The sequence below is a fragment of the Manis pentadactyla genome, chromosome 4 (assembly GCF_030020395.1).
Source record: "Manis pentadactyla isolate mManPen7 chromosome 4, mManPen7.hap1, whole genome shotgun sequence".
NCBI lineage: Eukaryota > Metazoa > Chordata > Mammalia > Pholidota > Manidae > Manis > Manis pentadactyla.
Window position 1 is genome coordinate 173,565,657 of NC_080022.1, and position 16,682 is coordinate 173,582,338.

The 16,682-nt window shown below is 48.8% G+C and overlaps 1 protein-coding gene across 2 annotated transcripts in view; it reads right to left on the reverse strand.

Annotated features, from left to right (window-relative positions):
* Positions 1–15,390, reverse strand: part of PLEKHM1 (pleckstrin homology and RUN domain containing M1) — a 45,009-nt gene extending 29,619 nt beyond the window's left edge. Inside the window, exons 1-4 of one of the 2 annotated variants that reach the window (XM_036883072.2) lie at positions 15,250–15,390; positions 9,369–9,457; positions 7,200–7,447; positions 4,920–5,546 (exon numbers count right to left, since the gene is read on the reverse strand). In XM_036883072.2, coding sequence (XP_036738967.1) covers positions 4,920–5,546; positions 7,200–7,447; positions 9,369–9,416 — 923 coding nt within the window. In that variant the 5' untranslated portion in view covers positions 9,417–9,457; positions 15,250–15,390. Of the gene's footprint in view, positions 1–4,919; positions 5,547–7,199; positions 7,448–9,368; positions 9,458–12,691; positions 12,820–15,249 lie in introns of those variants that run through there. The other variant, XM_036883074.2, reaches the window with a different exon arrangement.
* Positions 15,391–16,682: the final 1,292 nt, after the last annotated feature.

A 16,682-nucleotide genomic window follows, 5' to 3' on the forward strand; every position in this document is an offset into this window, starting at 1 on the left:
AAATGTCCCCTGTGAGGTCTCAGCTCCTCACGGGCTCCAGGAGGCTGCGTAGTGAATAATTAAGAGCAGGGCTCCAGAGTCCACCTGGCCTTAGTGAGCACACTGCTGTGGCCCCACAACAGCCCCCAAAGCTCATAGACTTCCCTTAACTGTACAACAGGCATGGTGACAGCACCCACCTTTTATGACCATGACAAAGATTAAATGAGATAATATAGGCAAAATGCTTAGTAGAATGTTTAGCACAAAGTAATCTCCCGTAAACGTTAACTTCAACTTGCTACTGCAGTTGTTTTTATTATCATCGATAAGAGTGCTTAGACTCCATGTACACAAACACAAGACTGCAAGGAAAAGAGTAGAGTTATGGAAATACTCAGTGCTACCAAGATGGTTATCAATTATAAATGAATCCTAATCTATACAAAGATTTTAATGACAGAGTAGACTGGGTGTTAGAATAAGTGAGTCACTTCATGTCTAAAGAAATGCAAACAGCAAGAAGCTTGTGGGATAAATTAGAGTTTCCAGCAAATCAAAACCAAAGTCAAGGGGAAGTCGTGTTCACAGAGCTTTACCAGAATCAGGACTGGTCTTCAAGACCCAATGAGAATGAGAGAGACATGTACATCAAATGGAAAATAGTGCTAGAGGTAAGATTTTGAAGGAAAGGCAAGAAAAAAAAAAGAAAATGTTTAAAAATTTTGAAGAAAATGCAACATAGAAATTAAACAGTGAAACTGCTACAGTCCTTCCACTTCTGCTGATTCAGAGCAGTGTTTTTCAAGAACTTTCTGTTCAAGATTTGTAAAACTTTGTGTTCTTCTTTAGTAAACAATCTGAAGAAGTATATGTATTATATACATATGTATATATGTATGAGTATGTATGTGATATGTTTAAGTCAAATAAATAAAAAGCATGGCCTGTGGGTTTGGGCAACCACCTCATAAAATACCCTGCCAAGTGATTCTGAGCCTGCGGTTTTCCTGAACATGAGGACTATCATACTGGTAGTACACATACTATTTGGCAGTTGAGGCCCATACAGAGGATGTATACTTAAAAGCACAGGAGCTGCACAGGCATAATCATTTCCCCCAAAGGGAATGAGAGCTTGTGACAATAACATCTGACAAATCTTACCAAGGTTTTGCAGCAGTGTTCATAGAGACAAGTAGAGGAGAACTGAGGTCACAGGTACCCAGCAGTAAAATGACAATGACACCACCCACTGAGCACCCACCATGTGTCAGGAGCTGCTCTAAGCACTTTACATACCTTAACTCATTTACTCTTCCCAGCATTCTTAACCCCATTCTACGGATGAGGACATCAAGGTCAGAAAGGTTGAGTAACTGCCCAAGATTGAAAAGATGGTTAATGGAAGCCTCAGGTGACCTGAGTCCATGTTCTTAACCACTGGCCTGCACCAAGGCTTCTTGGTGAGAATTATAATTCAGACCCAACAAACACAAAAGAAGCTATTAAGGGCAGTCAATTCTCTATTCACAAGGCAAACTGCAAGTTGGTTTCCATAAAACATTAAACTAATACATTTCATTTGGAATTTTCTGTTTGTTTTGAACTTTATAATTTGTAGATGTTTTGATTTTACAGTTGTTTAAGACTTATAAGCACAAGATACTTATGCCTCATTTTAAGATACAAACATTTAAGTACTATAATAAAAATAACAAGTGAACTCTCACGTTTTGTGACAGTCTTTACCCTTAAAACATACACTCCAAGAAATGGTGGTCTCTGTGGATGATCTAAGACTAACTCTGAGCCCAGCTCTGAGGATTGATGGGGCTGCGTGTGTCTGTGCATCTGTGTGTTAAGGGTCTGCGGGCTCCTCAATCACTGCAGTGCTGGTCGGGACATCCTGATCCTCTTCCCCTGAGTTCCCCATAACATCAGCACAACACTGCCCAAACAGGGGGGATGGTCACTGATTCAACAACTTTAAGCTGGAACTTTCCAATCACAAGACTCATGAAAGACAAAGGCAAAACACATGACAAAGAGAAGGCTGGCTGGTCCATGGGAGGACTGAACGACAACATGGGGCTAAAACAAGTGAACGAGCTTAAGTCATGCCACGAGCCCAGCCATGTCTGGGACAGAGACTGCCTTTCCAACATGTTACACAAAAATTCTTCCATTTGCCATTTGTAATTCTATCTGATGGGCTCAGTGCTCAGAAGCTGTTTCTGGGGCCTACCAGAAGTTCTTATGTGTGCAACTCACTAACAGGCATCTGATGTAATTCTCAAACAGTCCCCTGAGAGAATATCCATTTTAAAGAAACAGAACCTCAGGAAGAGTCAGCAGTCTGCCTGACACTGCTGGACTTTAAGTGGTGGAATGGGGCTTAAAACTAGATCTGCTCCAAGCCAGGCTGTAGCACCATCAATCCTGGTGGTATTTCCCTATTAGGTGGGACCCTGTAAAGACTTGGACTAAAGGTGGGCGGTGGGGCAGCAAGAGTAGCAAAGAAGGTCCTCAACACAGCTGAGAGAACATGGGTCTGAATAAAAGAAGCGCTTAATAAAAGCTTACCATTTTTTATCTACTAAATGAGCAAATATCCATAAGTTTGATAATATTTTCTGCTGACTAGGCTGAGAGGACACAAGTACATTCCTGATGGAGTGTAAGTAGGCAATTATCTGTGAAACTTACAGATTAATCTATCCTTTGGCTCAGCAATTTTGTTTCTGGGAATTTATCTAATTGCATAGAACTAAAAGACCACGAACACAAGGTTATTTACAGAAACAGTGAACTCCAATATCTATTAAGTACAGGGCTAATTAAATAAAAAGGTACATTAATACAATGGAAAAATATGCAATAGAAAAAAGATTACGAAACTCTGATATGAAAATCTCCTCCAAAATGCAGTGGAGAATAGTGTAGTTATACTAGTCTTGGTGGGAAAGGGGGGGCATAAGAAATAAGAAAGAAATTTTAAAAATCTGTATATTCATATTTGTTATAGATGCACAAACACTGGAAGAGTATGTAAGAAATTATTAATTATGGTTATAGCAGTAGGAAAGACTTTGTATACATTTTAGATTTTTTTTTTAACCATAAAAACAGATTATCTGTTCAAAAATTAATGTTAAAAAGCCTGCAAGGAGGGGCTGGGAGCAAACGGCGGAGGGACTCGCTGCGCAGTGAGAGCACCCCATGGGGGGTGGTCCGGGCGCGGGGACAGGCCGGGCCGAGTGGGCTGCCTGAAGTGGCGGCGCCGGGAGACGGCGGGGAGTGGGACCGGGGACCTGGGAGGGGTGAAGTTTGGAGTCTTCCCGACCGGGTCTGGTCCTCAAACCGTCCCGGCATCCCCGCAGCCTCACCTCTCAGAGCTCGGGGTTCTTAGGCAATTACCGCTTGTTTCCCGATACCCCAGTTGGTATGAGATCGGGAGAAACGGCTCTCCTCTGCTCTTCCACGGGGACGCAGACTCTGAGGCCGAGATTTGCCAAGTTCTTCCCCCTACCCCATGCGGCCTGGGTATGGCGGCGAGGCCCAGCGTGGCGGGACACCCACTTCGACGGGCGAGGTGGGGGCGACGCCAGGTTCCAAAGACTGGCGCCGGGGAGGGTGGAGGCCGCAGCTCCAGCCGCGCGTCCCTCTAAGCGTGGCAGTCAGCTGAAGGCTCCGAGGGCGGGGACCCCGGTGCACCCGCCATCCCCCCACCGTACGCCAAAGCCATTACGCGGCCAGGGCCACGGAAAGGAGCAGCCTTCTTCCTATTGTAGAGCCACTGATTCTCCCTAGATAGGGGCACGTGGAAACCTTCACGATCCCGGTGCTTGGAAATCTTTGAGCGCCCCTTCCCTCAAGATTTCTCCTGGCCAGCCCCGATTCTAGGAACGACCCGGGTTCGTACGTTGCCGGTCATTTTGGGAAACTCCGAAAGTGTGCTGTTGCACTTGTACACTAAAAGGGGATGGATGGGTTTTGCCCTTTGTGGGGTTGGGGCACATAGGAGTCGCGACGGCTCTAGGAATAAAAGTGTAGTGGCCCATTTCGGATGCTCCAGGAACATGTTTGCACTTTGAAATCTGAGCTATAACCTTTACCAAAACTTGTGGAGAACTGGCTGCTGTCCTACAGAATTCCAATGTTAATCTTCATAAAATTACAAATCCTTTCCAGTTTGAAAACTTTTCTCCCACAAAGTAAACAAAATGGGGGGGGGGGGGGTTGCCACTGGGCATTGTTACTAAGGAACCTCAATTCTGAAATAGTAATTAATTGGAAATCACTTCTGTAGGTCCTAGATGCTACCAAAATAGAAATTGAAGTTTTGAGCTACATCACTATGTGGCCTTTGGTGGGTGAGGAAGACCTACTTTGAAAAAAAATAGACATTATAGCTGTAGCAGCTTCTTAAGGAAAAAAAAAAAAAGCCTGCAAAGAAGGCTCCGCCCAGACTCCCTCCTCCACGGGCTCCAACGGCCTGGTTTGTCTACCACCTCCCCAGGCATCGTTCGGGCTTTGTGTCTTCCAGGAGGTCTGTGTGGTCACAGAAGGGCACCCTTATGCATGATGTCTCACTGTACTTTTGGGAAGTTGTAACGATAGCTCTGAACTGTTAGCTTCCTTCCCTCCAGATGAAGACGACAATATTTTACACCGAGCGGCACAGAGATTACGTCCCTTGAACCACCTCTGAGGCCTGTCAGAGTCCCTTCTCTCACTGCCCCCGTGCTGCCTCCAGTTACAGGGGCCAGCAATTCCAGTCCCTGAGGGAGAGAGACGAGGTCCCCTGTGTCTTGTTCTCTTACAGAGGTCAGTGCTCGGGGACAGGCAGTCCCATCTACGGGGAAGGAAGGGAGAGAAAGGGGAAGGGGAGGGGGAAGGGAAATGAGAGACAGGAAAGGGGTGGGGGAGGTACTCACTCCTGCAGAGATGAGTCTGAATCCTCGGCGTTTGCTGCCCCCGGGTCTGAGTCGTAGGACATGGGCTCCCCGGAATGGTCTGGGCTCTTGGAGTCATTCTCCTGGAGTTGGCAGTTGTCAGAGTTTAGGCTGCAGGACAGCTGGGATGAACTGGCCGTGTCCAGGCTGAGGGAGGAGGCAGTGAGCTTCTTGTTCCGTCGGATCTTGTGGCCTGAGTGCTGGACTTCGATGTCCTCCGAGCCTGAGGAATGGGAAACTGAATCCACAGACTCCTTCCGCTGCAGTTCCATCCCAGAGGTGGTGAGGGGGTTGAGCTCAGAGAGGGGGCAAAGCCCAGAGAGAGCCAGTGGGGTAAGTGTCCACTCGTTTAAGATGGCGGACTTGTAGGAGAGTTCGAAGGACAAGGATGTCAGTCCCTGCAGGAAGCTGAGGAGGAACTCGCCCTCCTCGGCGTCCCGAAGCAGGGCTGCCGGCTGATAGTACTCGCACAGCCGGGCCTGCTCCTGGAGGAGCAGTTTCAGATAGCACTCCATCAGGCCGTCGTTCAGGGCCAGCCGCAGCCAGGCCCGGCAGCGGCCCACATCCGTGCTGACGAAGGTCAGGTGCTCCAGTTCCAAGATGATGTGTCTGGGAATGGGGAGAACAGCTTGTTTAGAGGAAGGCCTTCAAATCACAGAGATGTCATTTTATCCACTGGTTAGCAAGAACCAACAGGTACAAATATATATAAACATGAAAAATTTTTGGATAATTGTGTTCTCATTTAGAATTTAGATATATTAAGTTATAACTCCCAACTTTTTGAGGCTGGTATCATGAAGGATAATTGCCATTTTCACTACAACTACCCCTTGGGTTCCTGACATCATCTGTTCATCCAGGACATGTCTCCTGAGCCCCGAAGTGTAAGGTCCTCAGTGCTGCAAAGACACAGGGTAAAGACATGGTCCCCCACTCAGTCCAGGTACACTGAGGTGAGCCCCATCATTAGTAGAGCTGGGGTGGGGGCTGGGCAATCGTTTCTGGGCTGGAGTCAGAAAAATGCCCTCGAAAGGGCAGTATCTGCACTGCACTACGAGGGATTTAAAGAGGTAAAGATGGAAGGAGAACCTTCTAGGCACAAAATACTGGCAGAAATAAAGGATAGGAAAGCAACAGACTGTAACAGGAGGGTTGAGTGCTCCAATTACAACACGGGGAGGAGTGGGTGATTCGGTTGCAAAGCCAGGTAATGCAGGGTCTTGAGTATCAAACTGGTGAGGCAAAGTGGAGCAATGGTCCCCACATCTGGCTGTGCATCAGAATCATCTGGGGAATTTGGTTAAGACACAGATTTTTGTGGCCCCAACCTAGTGACTCAGATTCCATGCTAGCATTTGGGAGCCCATGGCCTACAAAGGTTTGCAGAGAGGAGCGACTTGACCATAGTTATGCAGACTTCAGGGTGGTTGCTCTGGATAAGATCAGACCCCACGTGTACCAACTCAGTTCCTAAATGCCTCGGTCTGCTGTAAATGGCCCTCCTCTGACTTCCACAGGAGCGCAGACCACGCCCTACAGGACTCCATGACTGAGCTCTTGTTAGCATGAGCGTGAGCTTAAGAGTGAGCCCAGTACATGCTGATGAGCTGACTGACCTAAGGAAAGACAGAATGAGGTAAGGGGGACAATTAGAAAGCCACTGTTACCCAGGAGTGAAGTGAGAACCTGAGATAGGGCAGTGGCGGCAGGCATGGCAAGGGAGATAGAAGCTGACAAGGTACCCTGGGGCTGAGGGCGGCAGATAATAGCCCTCAAGGCACAGTGCCAGCTCCTTGCTCCAAGCCCAGGCACTTGGGGGCAGGGCCACAAACACAAGTGTCTCAGGGTAAATATTCAGATGCTCTACCTGGATTCCACTCTTCTTAAAAAATCTCACACCTGGGTTTGAGTATAATACTTAGCACAGATGTTCAAACATTCTAAGGCAGGGTCAACAAACTTCTTTGATAAAGAGCCAGATAATGAAGATTTTGGGCTTTGCAGGCCACCTAACCTCTGTTTCAAGTACCTAACTCTGCCACAGTGTGCTGAAAAAGGCAGCTCCTGCTAAAGGCAACAGTCCAGGAGCTTGAAGCAGCCCAGGCTGTTGCCCGAGGTCTAACACTGGCCCTACCTTGGCCATCTCTACTCTAGAGTGCAGTGCATCTCTGTCCACTTTCCCGCAGCGCTGGAGAGGAAGAGCCCCGGGTCCCACCCTGAAACTCTGCCCCAAAGCAAAGCCTCCCCAGCTGATCTCACTTGTGGGTGACAGCTTTCAGAAGGGGCCAGAAGACAGGCTGCGGCAGAGGCTTCTGGGGGGCGCTTTTCTTCCTCTTCCCCCCAGACTCGGCTCGGATGTGCTTGGCATGCAGGCCGTGGATAAATACGGCCTCCAAGGCGCTGCACATGGTGTTGGCATCTCCGTCTTCACTGGTGACCACTGTGTCCGAGGACACATACTGCTTGTGCAACGCCTTCACAGATCCCACTAACTTCTTCTTGATGACCTAGGCAGTGCCAGACAGGACACAGGCTTTTAGAAGATGCTATGGCAACCCCTGGAATGTAACTCTGCCTGTCACCAAATATGTGAGCACCCACATGAATGCATGTGTTTATATAGCAAACCAGCACATATTCTAATTATAGAAAACAAAGATAAAGCATAAAGAAAAAAGGAGAATCAGCCACTTACATCACACAGAGGTACTGCCTTTATTTTTTGCAAAGATATTTGTGTATTTTTTTTAAACCAAACTTCAATGAATGATAATCATATAAATCTTGTGTTTAAACAGACTTGATCATAGTTAGAGCTGTGGGAGGTTGGGTAATCCATCAAGGACGGGTGAAGCTTTCCACCTTATTTACATAACCAAGATTCTGCAGAGGCATTACAAGCCAAGAGGCAAAAAGTAGTGCTTTAGAACAATAAAAACATGCAGAAAACAGAAGCACATTCTACTTTAAGAAAGACTTTAGGCCTGGCAGTCAGAGGTCTGTTTAGTCTCAGCTTAGTCAGTCAACGGCTGGGTCACCTCAGACATTTCACTTGACCTCCTCTCTGAGCTTCAATGTCCTCATCTGTTAAATGAAAATTCCTGGCACAAATAAGTACCTAATAAATGTTTGTTAAATGAAGAAGTTATAAAATATACATAAAGTCCTTTGGAAATATAAAGACAGTTCTATCATAATATAAGTATGTCAAACTTACCTAAGTATTTGAAAAGGACTAGAGAAGAATGCAGAAAGAATGGTTTGAATTTTTAGATGACAGGATTATGGATAAATATTTTATTGTGTTATTTTCTTTTAGCCAAAACAGTTCATGCTAATGTTCTTTGAAAAGTTACATGTTTTTTGTAACAGCTTTAATAAGACATAATTTACATAGCATAAAATTCATTCATTTAAAGTATATAGTTCAATGGTTTTTCATACATTCACAGAATTGTGCAACCATTGCCACTATCTAATTTGAAAACATTTCCATTGTTCCAGAAGGAAACATGTATCCCTTAGCAGTTACTCCCTTGTCCCCTCTCCCCCAGCCCCTGGCAACCACTCACCTACTTTCTGTCTCTATGGATTTGCCTATTCTGGACATTTCATATAAATGGAATCATACAATCATGTGGCCTTTGTGTCTGGGTTCCTTCACTTGGCATATTTTCAAGTTCATCCATGTTGTACATGTATCGTACTTTATTCCTTCTTATTGCTTAATAATATTCCATTGCATAAATATACCACCTCTTATTTATTCATTCATTGATTAATAGACATTTGGGTTGTTCCCACTTTTGGTTGCAATGCTGGTATGAACATTCATGCACAAGTTTTTGTGTAGACATATGTTTTCAATTCTCTTGGATATGTACCTAGGAGTGGAATTGCTAGGGCATATGTAACTCTGTTTAACTTTTCTAGGAACTATCAAACACCTTTCCACAATGGCTGCACCATTTTACATTCCCACCAGCAATGTATGAGGGTTCCAATTTCTCCACAACCCTACCAACACTTATTATCATCTGCCATTTTGTTAACAGTCATCCTAGTGGATGTACAGAAGAATCTTATTGTGGTTTTGATTTGTATTTGTCCAATGTCTCATGATGTTGAGCATCTTTTGGTCTTTTGTATATCGAGTACTTATTGGTCATTTGTATATCTTCTTTGGAGAAATCCTTGGTCTTCAGATAACCTATAATATTAAATCCCCATTGTTTTTCATGAAATTCCATTTTATCACCAATAAGATGACCTAGAAAGGGCAGGATATCCACAGAACCTGCTTCTGTTATAAGTCTTTCTCAACCCGAGGCCTCTTTCTGGACAGGGCCCATTCATTTCAAAAGAAGAAAACCAATGAAATGGCTGTCCTGTGCACCCCTTCCCACACAATGCCCCTTTGCCACCTACCAGGATGGCAGCCCGGGGGTCCAGTCCATTTTCCACCACTGAGAGCATTTCCACTCATGCAGCAGCTCCCTCAGAGAATCACATGACACCTGCAGAGACAGACGGCAGCCCCGTGAGCCAGCTCCCAACTCACCACCTCCAGCCAGTCCCCTGTCACCCCCAAGCAGCCGACAGGAGGGCAGCCATCTTACTCAGACTGCAACTGAAAGACTCTGGGATACAAAAGCAAACACCCAGAGTGGATTTTAAGGAAGAAAACAAAGTCCGAGGGCTGGAATCCTGGGGTGTGAGGAGCCCCTGTGCCAAAGGCGGGTCTGCCCCAAGGAGTCGGGGGAAGGGCTCTTCACTCCACACCAAACACTGGCACAAAGAGCAGGGGATGAAAGACTGATTTAGGTACTGAGCTGAAAGTGCAAGGGGGGACACTGCAGCTGAAGGGGCCAAGAACCCACAGGGACCAGGGATCAGGGCTCACAAGTCACATCCCGGGCCTAGGCCCTGCCACCGCCCCTCTGACTCCTGTCCCAGTCCAGGGTCTGCCAGCTCAGCAGGGAAAAGTACAACTGGAACGGCCTGCTCCACATCTACTTCTCCTTTGGGCTGTGAGGCTCCGGCTTGAGCGGCACAGGGGCACATCTAAAGGGGACCAAAACGAGTTCTAATCTCAACTTTCCACTAACCAGTTGGGCATGCTGGGCACTGAATCAGATTTCTCAAACGGCAATTATGAATGTGGAAAATGCTCAGCACAGGGCCTGCTATGTACCAAGGATGAATGGTATCTATGACTCCAGGGGATGTGGCCACCCAAATCGATAGGCAAAGAATGGTACTGCCGAAATGAGTGCGCACGAGTAGCTGAAGTCAGTACAGGGGTAGACCCCTCAGGACACCTGGCTTGCGCCTGGGGGTGGCTGAGCCTGAGGGGCTGCTGACTGGCCCGGCCCAGTCCCAGCAATTTGGACAGATGGGGACTGGGCAGGCGCATTCCCATCCAAACAAAGCCCTAGTGACCACACAGCTGAGCAGGAGAGGCCACCAAAATAGGAAAAGGTTCCCGCTGTCTCTGCTCTCAAAAACTCTTGCATGGCCCAAAGAAGAAACCAAGGCGTGCTAAATGGGTTTTGTGCCCTTTACATATATGGCCTCATTCATTCCCTATAACCACCTGAGGAGTGCTATTTTATCATCTCTGACAGATTAGAAGTAGAAGCCGACCCAGGTTGAGGAACTTCCTGAGATCCCAGGGCTGATAAGTGGGGGCTCCACCACCCACCACCAAAATGAGGCCAACTCCAGCTGTAGGAAACCCCCAGATGCCTGAACAAGTGCAGTCCCCTCCCTTCAGAAGAGGCAGAGGGAGCTAGGGCTAAGAGGCTAGGGGGATGGGGGCCGGGGGACTAGGAGGAGGGCTCCCCAGCTGGGAGCCCAGGCGAGGGGGTGCAAGCTGACACGAAGGCCAATCTGGCGGGAAAGCTTTACTGAGCGGTGGAGCATGAGGCTCGGAAATGAGTGAAGCAGGGTGGCCCTAAATGGTGGGAAAAGCTCCGATTCAATCCCCGGCCTCTGGAGCTGGCAGAGCCAACCGCCCTCAGTAAGGACACGCAGAGGGAGGGAGGTGTGTGCGGAGGAGGCCCCCCGCAGGCCCAGCTCTGGTCAGGGCGTGGCAGACCTCCAGGAACGGCACTGGCCCCAGGCCACAGCGCCTGACTGCCTCACCCTTCGCCACACTCCCCACTCCCAGGGATCCTACCCAGGATTCTCGGGGCCTCCTCTGGACACCAGCTCCACACTCAAACTCTGGCCACCAAGGCAGCAGAAACTGGGGCATGTGCTGCATCAGAGTCCTTCCTGAAAATGTGCCTCATCCTGGAGGCTAGGTTCCTTCAAGGCCCCCTGTGCTGCCCACCACGACCTTGGGCTCCAGTCTTTCAGAAATGCCTCCCGCAGGCCTGCCCTTCTAGCCCCAGCCTTAAGTTCCAGAACTGTTGTTCCTTCAGCCATTCACAAGGCCAAACCCCCTGAGGAGCTTAGATCTCAACAATTTGGATAATAGCCTGGGTCCATTAAAGCCTCATTAATGAATTCCCCAGAAATAAGAGTATTCACTAGAGGGAGGGAGCCTTCTCAGTCAGTGGCTGCTCTGGCCAAGTAAGTCTGCAAAAATCCAGTGAACTGACCTGAGATGGGCTAGACAAGAGAAAAATAACTGTCCCCTAAAATAAAGTGTCAGAAAGGCCACAACATGACTGACATCAGCACAGAGGATTCCAGAAGAGCCACTTGACAATTCACAAACTAGGACTGAGGCTTTGGGGTTCACGCCACAACTCAGGGCATACCTTTCTTTATAGGAAGCCAAATCACCCTGCCTATGTGCGTCTGTTCCATGATGCCTCAGGGAGGCAGGGAAGTGGCTCAGAGGCAGGAATCTGACGGTCTCTGATGAGAACTTCCCAGTGGAAGTGGAACAGAGCTTTGGGGCTCCTGACTGCCCTGGGTCAGTGCTCCATCACTCTCCTGGGTGGCCCAGACCCCCAATTGGACATCCTATGGGACTGGTTTCACTTCCTGCCCTCAGAACACTCTTCACTGATGCCAAGAACCAAACCAAAGAGAGGTGGGGCTTCAAGGAGACCTGGGCTGCAGAGAGGAAGGAGAGAACATGGCTACACTGCCAAAGGCCCTTCCAACACCACAGGTGGAGTTTAGCAGAAATAGTGACTTCTGTCTGTCCCTCAGGAAACTCTGCACCATGCCAAGCCTACCTTTCCCCCTAAAAATTGATTCACCTTATTGCATTCACCCTGTTCACATAGTTCTCCAAGCTTCTCTGACCTCATTCTCTTATCTCATTTAATTCCCACAACAATCCTGAGAGGAGGAGGGTTATCCCTGTTTTACAGAGAAGACAGACAGCAGAAACAGGCCCCAGGCAAGGGACAGAATTCTCTGGTTTCCTCATTCCAAGTCCCGAGCCTTTTACCAGATCAAACTGCCTCAGGTCCTAGGTTTAAAGAGTTTCAGCCAAACTGATTACTTATGGACTCTTCAGAGGCACTTGGAAATGCCACTTTACCAAAGGAGGCCTGAAGCCAACAAGAAATAATCTTGCCATCAGACTTGCAACCCTGACCAGCTGCACCCACGTCCTTTCCATGGTACCCAAGTTTCAGAGCTGTTCTTTCTTAATTGTTCCAGCACAGTTAGAAAGGAATTGTTCTAGTTGCTTTCTTCATTATCATGACTGGCCTCTGTACATGTCCAATTTCACTTCCTCCAGGGACAAGGGAAGAAAGGAGAATGGCTTAGATGAGACTTACATTAAAAGAAGAAATGGATGACCTGGCTTCATGGCTTCTGAAACCCTCCATCCATCGGTAAACAGCAACCGCTTCTCCTTGGAGACTTCTCAGCCATTCCCACCAGCCTCCTCTCCTATACTGTTCAGAACAGCCTGGTGTTTAAGGCACTCAGCTGCCATACCAATTGATGAGTCATGCTTTCCAGTTGGGAAAGAATGACAAAGTTATCTTCTGATTTGGAAAGACAGCTGATCTTTCAGACATGTGCGTACTGCACATGCAAGGAGCACTCTGTCCACCTGAAGGAAGTTGGGATTTCTAGACAAGTGTCCTGTGAGGATAGTGGGGGATGGGGAGTGGGGGAGCTAGGCCTTTGAGGCAACTGAATACCAGCTGGAGAGGGAGAAACTTCTAGCTTGTGATTTCCAGTCCAAGGGTTAGTGGGTGAAGCCAGAAATGTGAAGTCGGTAAACACTATCTTTCTTCCCTCCTTCCTTCTATCCAAAACACCCATTTCCCCCATATTCTTGTCCCATGGGCCTTAGGATTCTAGCAAGGACCAAACTCTGAATGAATGACAACAGGAACTTTGCCTGACTCAGTAACCATGGCATTTCTAACGCCTAGAATAGTGCATAGCACATGTGGTGCTCAAAAACTACTTGCTAAATAACTAATAAAGTAAAACAAAGGCTTAGAGCAGGTATTTCCATTTCACAGACTAGGACGTTGGAGTATACAGGCCTTCAGTGGTGGGGCCACTGTGAAACTCCTTCTATTAAGCCAAGATGCCAGCAGGCTAAAAACCATTCAGATATGTCACACCCAGATAAGGGGATACTGAAGGTAGCAGGGCATTTGGTTTTCAGGGACATGACACTACACATGGCAAGCAGAGACAATGGGTCCTCTTTGGGGCCCTTTACAATTGCTGTCAAACAGCTAACCCTATGGAGCCCGGTGCCAGAATCTGGAGGGATGTGCACCCAAAAAGCACAGGAGATTATATATATATGCTGAGAATGGGCCTGGAGTGCTCAGGAATGTCCCTCTGCCTCAGCTAATCTGAGATAACTCGGCTCCCTGTGTTCTCGGGTAACCAAAATGGTCAAACTCAATGAGCCAGCACCTGCAAAAAGAGGAAGCAATTCAACAGCCTCTGTACCCACCTAGGCCTCAGCCTTCCCAGAACCTACTCATCTATACTCTTCACAATGTGCAACATCGCCTCTGGCACCCATTGTGTTCCCTGTGTTTAGTGTTGGGACTAATGTGTAACCAGCTCCCACTGGGAGGAGCACTGGATGTGGGTCCCTTCCAAGTTCCAGGACAAGACACATGGACATGGCTCTGTGACCACAGCCAACTCAACACACGGGCACTCTCTGAGTTTCTCCGATCGCCAGCCAAAGGAAGTGATGGCTTCTGTTGCCCCAGGCTCAGTGTCCTGTAAGTGGCCACCCCTCACCTTCCAGGTATTTGGGTGATACATACCATTCCAGCAGCCTGCACGAGTAATTTAATATGAATGCTAGAAACACAGTCCATGGAAAACAGGTACAGGGGACCAGACAACTAGGAAAATCTCTTGACCCAAGGAATGGGGGGCTCTCTACTCCTCCACAATTTACCATCTGAGGCTATGCATGCATCAAACTGCTCGGTAACTGTCCAGTTCTGAGCAAACACCCAGATTTGGCTGCTGGGAGGCAGTTGGTGGGGTTGGCAGGGGACTCTACCAAGTAAGTCCTCAGAAGGAATGGGGGCTGGGTCAAGGGAAGAATGGGCCCAGAGCTGGAGTGAAGAGTTAAGGCAGGGACATCGAGACCTCACAGACTTAAGATGAAGTGTCCTCAGGGCAGTTGGAGATGGAAAGTATTTGGTGGGTTCAGAAGTTAGGAGATGAATATCTGAGGACAAGATGATACATAGAAATGTTGGGATAGGGCTGTGATCAGAGCTACCAAGAAAGAGTGAGCTCAGCAGAGCATCTACTTTGGTGGTGGGTCTTTCATGAGTGGGACAGAGATGGGGTATTCAGGAAGAGCAGGCCTTGGGGAGCTGAGCAGGGGCCGGGGGAGTGGGGTGGGAGGAGGATGGGGTGGAGATTGGGATTAGAAAACTGAGCCAGAAAGGGAGAAACCAGAACTGTGGGTCTGGAGATTTGCGAGGAGCATTGGGACTGCCGAAGGGGTTGAGGGGTGAGGATGAAATGTGTTAGAGGGTGGCGGAGACATGCGGCAGAGATAAGGGTTGGAACTGGGCTAGAGTGGGATCAAGTGTGGGGCTGCACTTATGCAAGACCGGTGGGGACGGAATGGGAGTAAGGGCTGGGATCAGGTCACAGGTGGGAGAAGATGGAGGGGCGCAAATGCAGTGGCAGTGGGAGCCGAAGGCTAGGGTCCGAGAGGGCCAGGGTGCCGGCCTTTGGGCTGGGAAGGTAAAGGGCTCTGAAGCAGGAGTTTCAAGGCAACCAGGGGTTTGGGATCACGGAGAGGGCTGGTGGCCCACCGCCCGTTCGCGTCTCGGACTCGCCGCTCTTCCGCTGCCCTCCTTGCCCGCGACCCCTAACTCACCAGAGGGAGCGAGGAAGAGGGGCGGCTACTCCAGGCCGTTGCAGACCCTAATCCTGTGACCCGACGCAGTGGCTTCCCGGCCACTGACAACAGGAAGCTGCGCTCTCGGAGCCTGACGTCATCACGTCGGTTCGGCGTCCGGCTCCGCCCCCGGCCCATGGAGCCAATCGCAGGGCCGGAGGAGCCTCAGGGCGGGGCCAGAGCTCTCGGAAGCCCAAAGATTCCCAGCCCGGGAGACCTCTTGTAGTCCGGCAGGTTCGCGATTCCCCGTCCACAGAGGCGCGTGGAAACCAGCAGCCACTGGCAGCGGGCGGAACGCGTCCTGACTGCCTGCCTCCAGCAGGGTCTGCGTCAGAGGAGATCCTGTTTTCTAGGTTGCTGATTCCGCCTACACTGACGCTGTCACTTGGCCTCCTTCAGTGAAGGTTGCCCACTTGCAAAATGGGACCAATAATGTCTACTCTATTTTGGCCTCCCTGAGGGAACCGGAGCAGTCGAACAGGCAGAGCCTGGCGGATTTCAGGAAAAACAAACATGTTTCGACCATATCTTACATCAGGGGATCTCCTTGAGATCCCCTGGGCCCGCTCCTGTAACCAGCCCATCAGCCCTGCGGGGCACGAAGCTGAAGGGGTCCGGTGATTCTCATATAGCCATGTTGTTGTTTGCTTTCTTTCCATGGTAGAAGTGACAATTTTCTTTCAAATGGACTCAGAAAAGATCAAAAGTAGCCGGGCGTGTCCTGCTTTGCTTCAGACACTTCACACATGCAGGCTTTGGTCAAATGGGAGCCTAGGGTCTGAGTGTGGGTGGCGCTGGAGAGGTACGGCTATGAGTAGGTTCAGGGGAGACTTTGGGGATCGCCACAGGGCTAGCTGGGAAACAAGCAAGCTCTGCTGGTCTCTTCCAGGGGTCCTGCGCTCACTGGGCCTTTCTGGGAAGGAAGATGTCCCTTATACCTCCGGGAAAGGTCAGGGTCCTTTCTGGTCATAACTGGTGCAGCAAAAGCATCAGTGACTTGGTACAAGCACCCCCTCCGCACAAACGGAGCACACAACATCCCTGTTATTCCAGTTAAGTTTTTTCCCAGCTGCTGTCTGCAAAAGCTGTGGGAACCCCACGGAATATCTCCTGTTTGCCTTTTTAGGAACTTCCACATCAGGTATTCTTACTTCCTAGGCATCTCTACCTCTCTGTAAAGTGTGTAGGGTTGTCTTCATTTTGCTCTGCACCCCTTTGTGAAGCTGAAGAAAGCATTGGATCCTGGGGAGAGGGTTTGAATGTGGGAGTCGGCGGGTGTGGGTGTGGATAAAATTGCAATATTTCCAGAATCTTTCCCCTGGCTTTAGAGCATCTCCACACAATAGGTGTTTACAAGGGATGGAGAGAAGTAGTCCATCTCCATATCAATAGGTAGTTACAAGGGGGAGTGA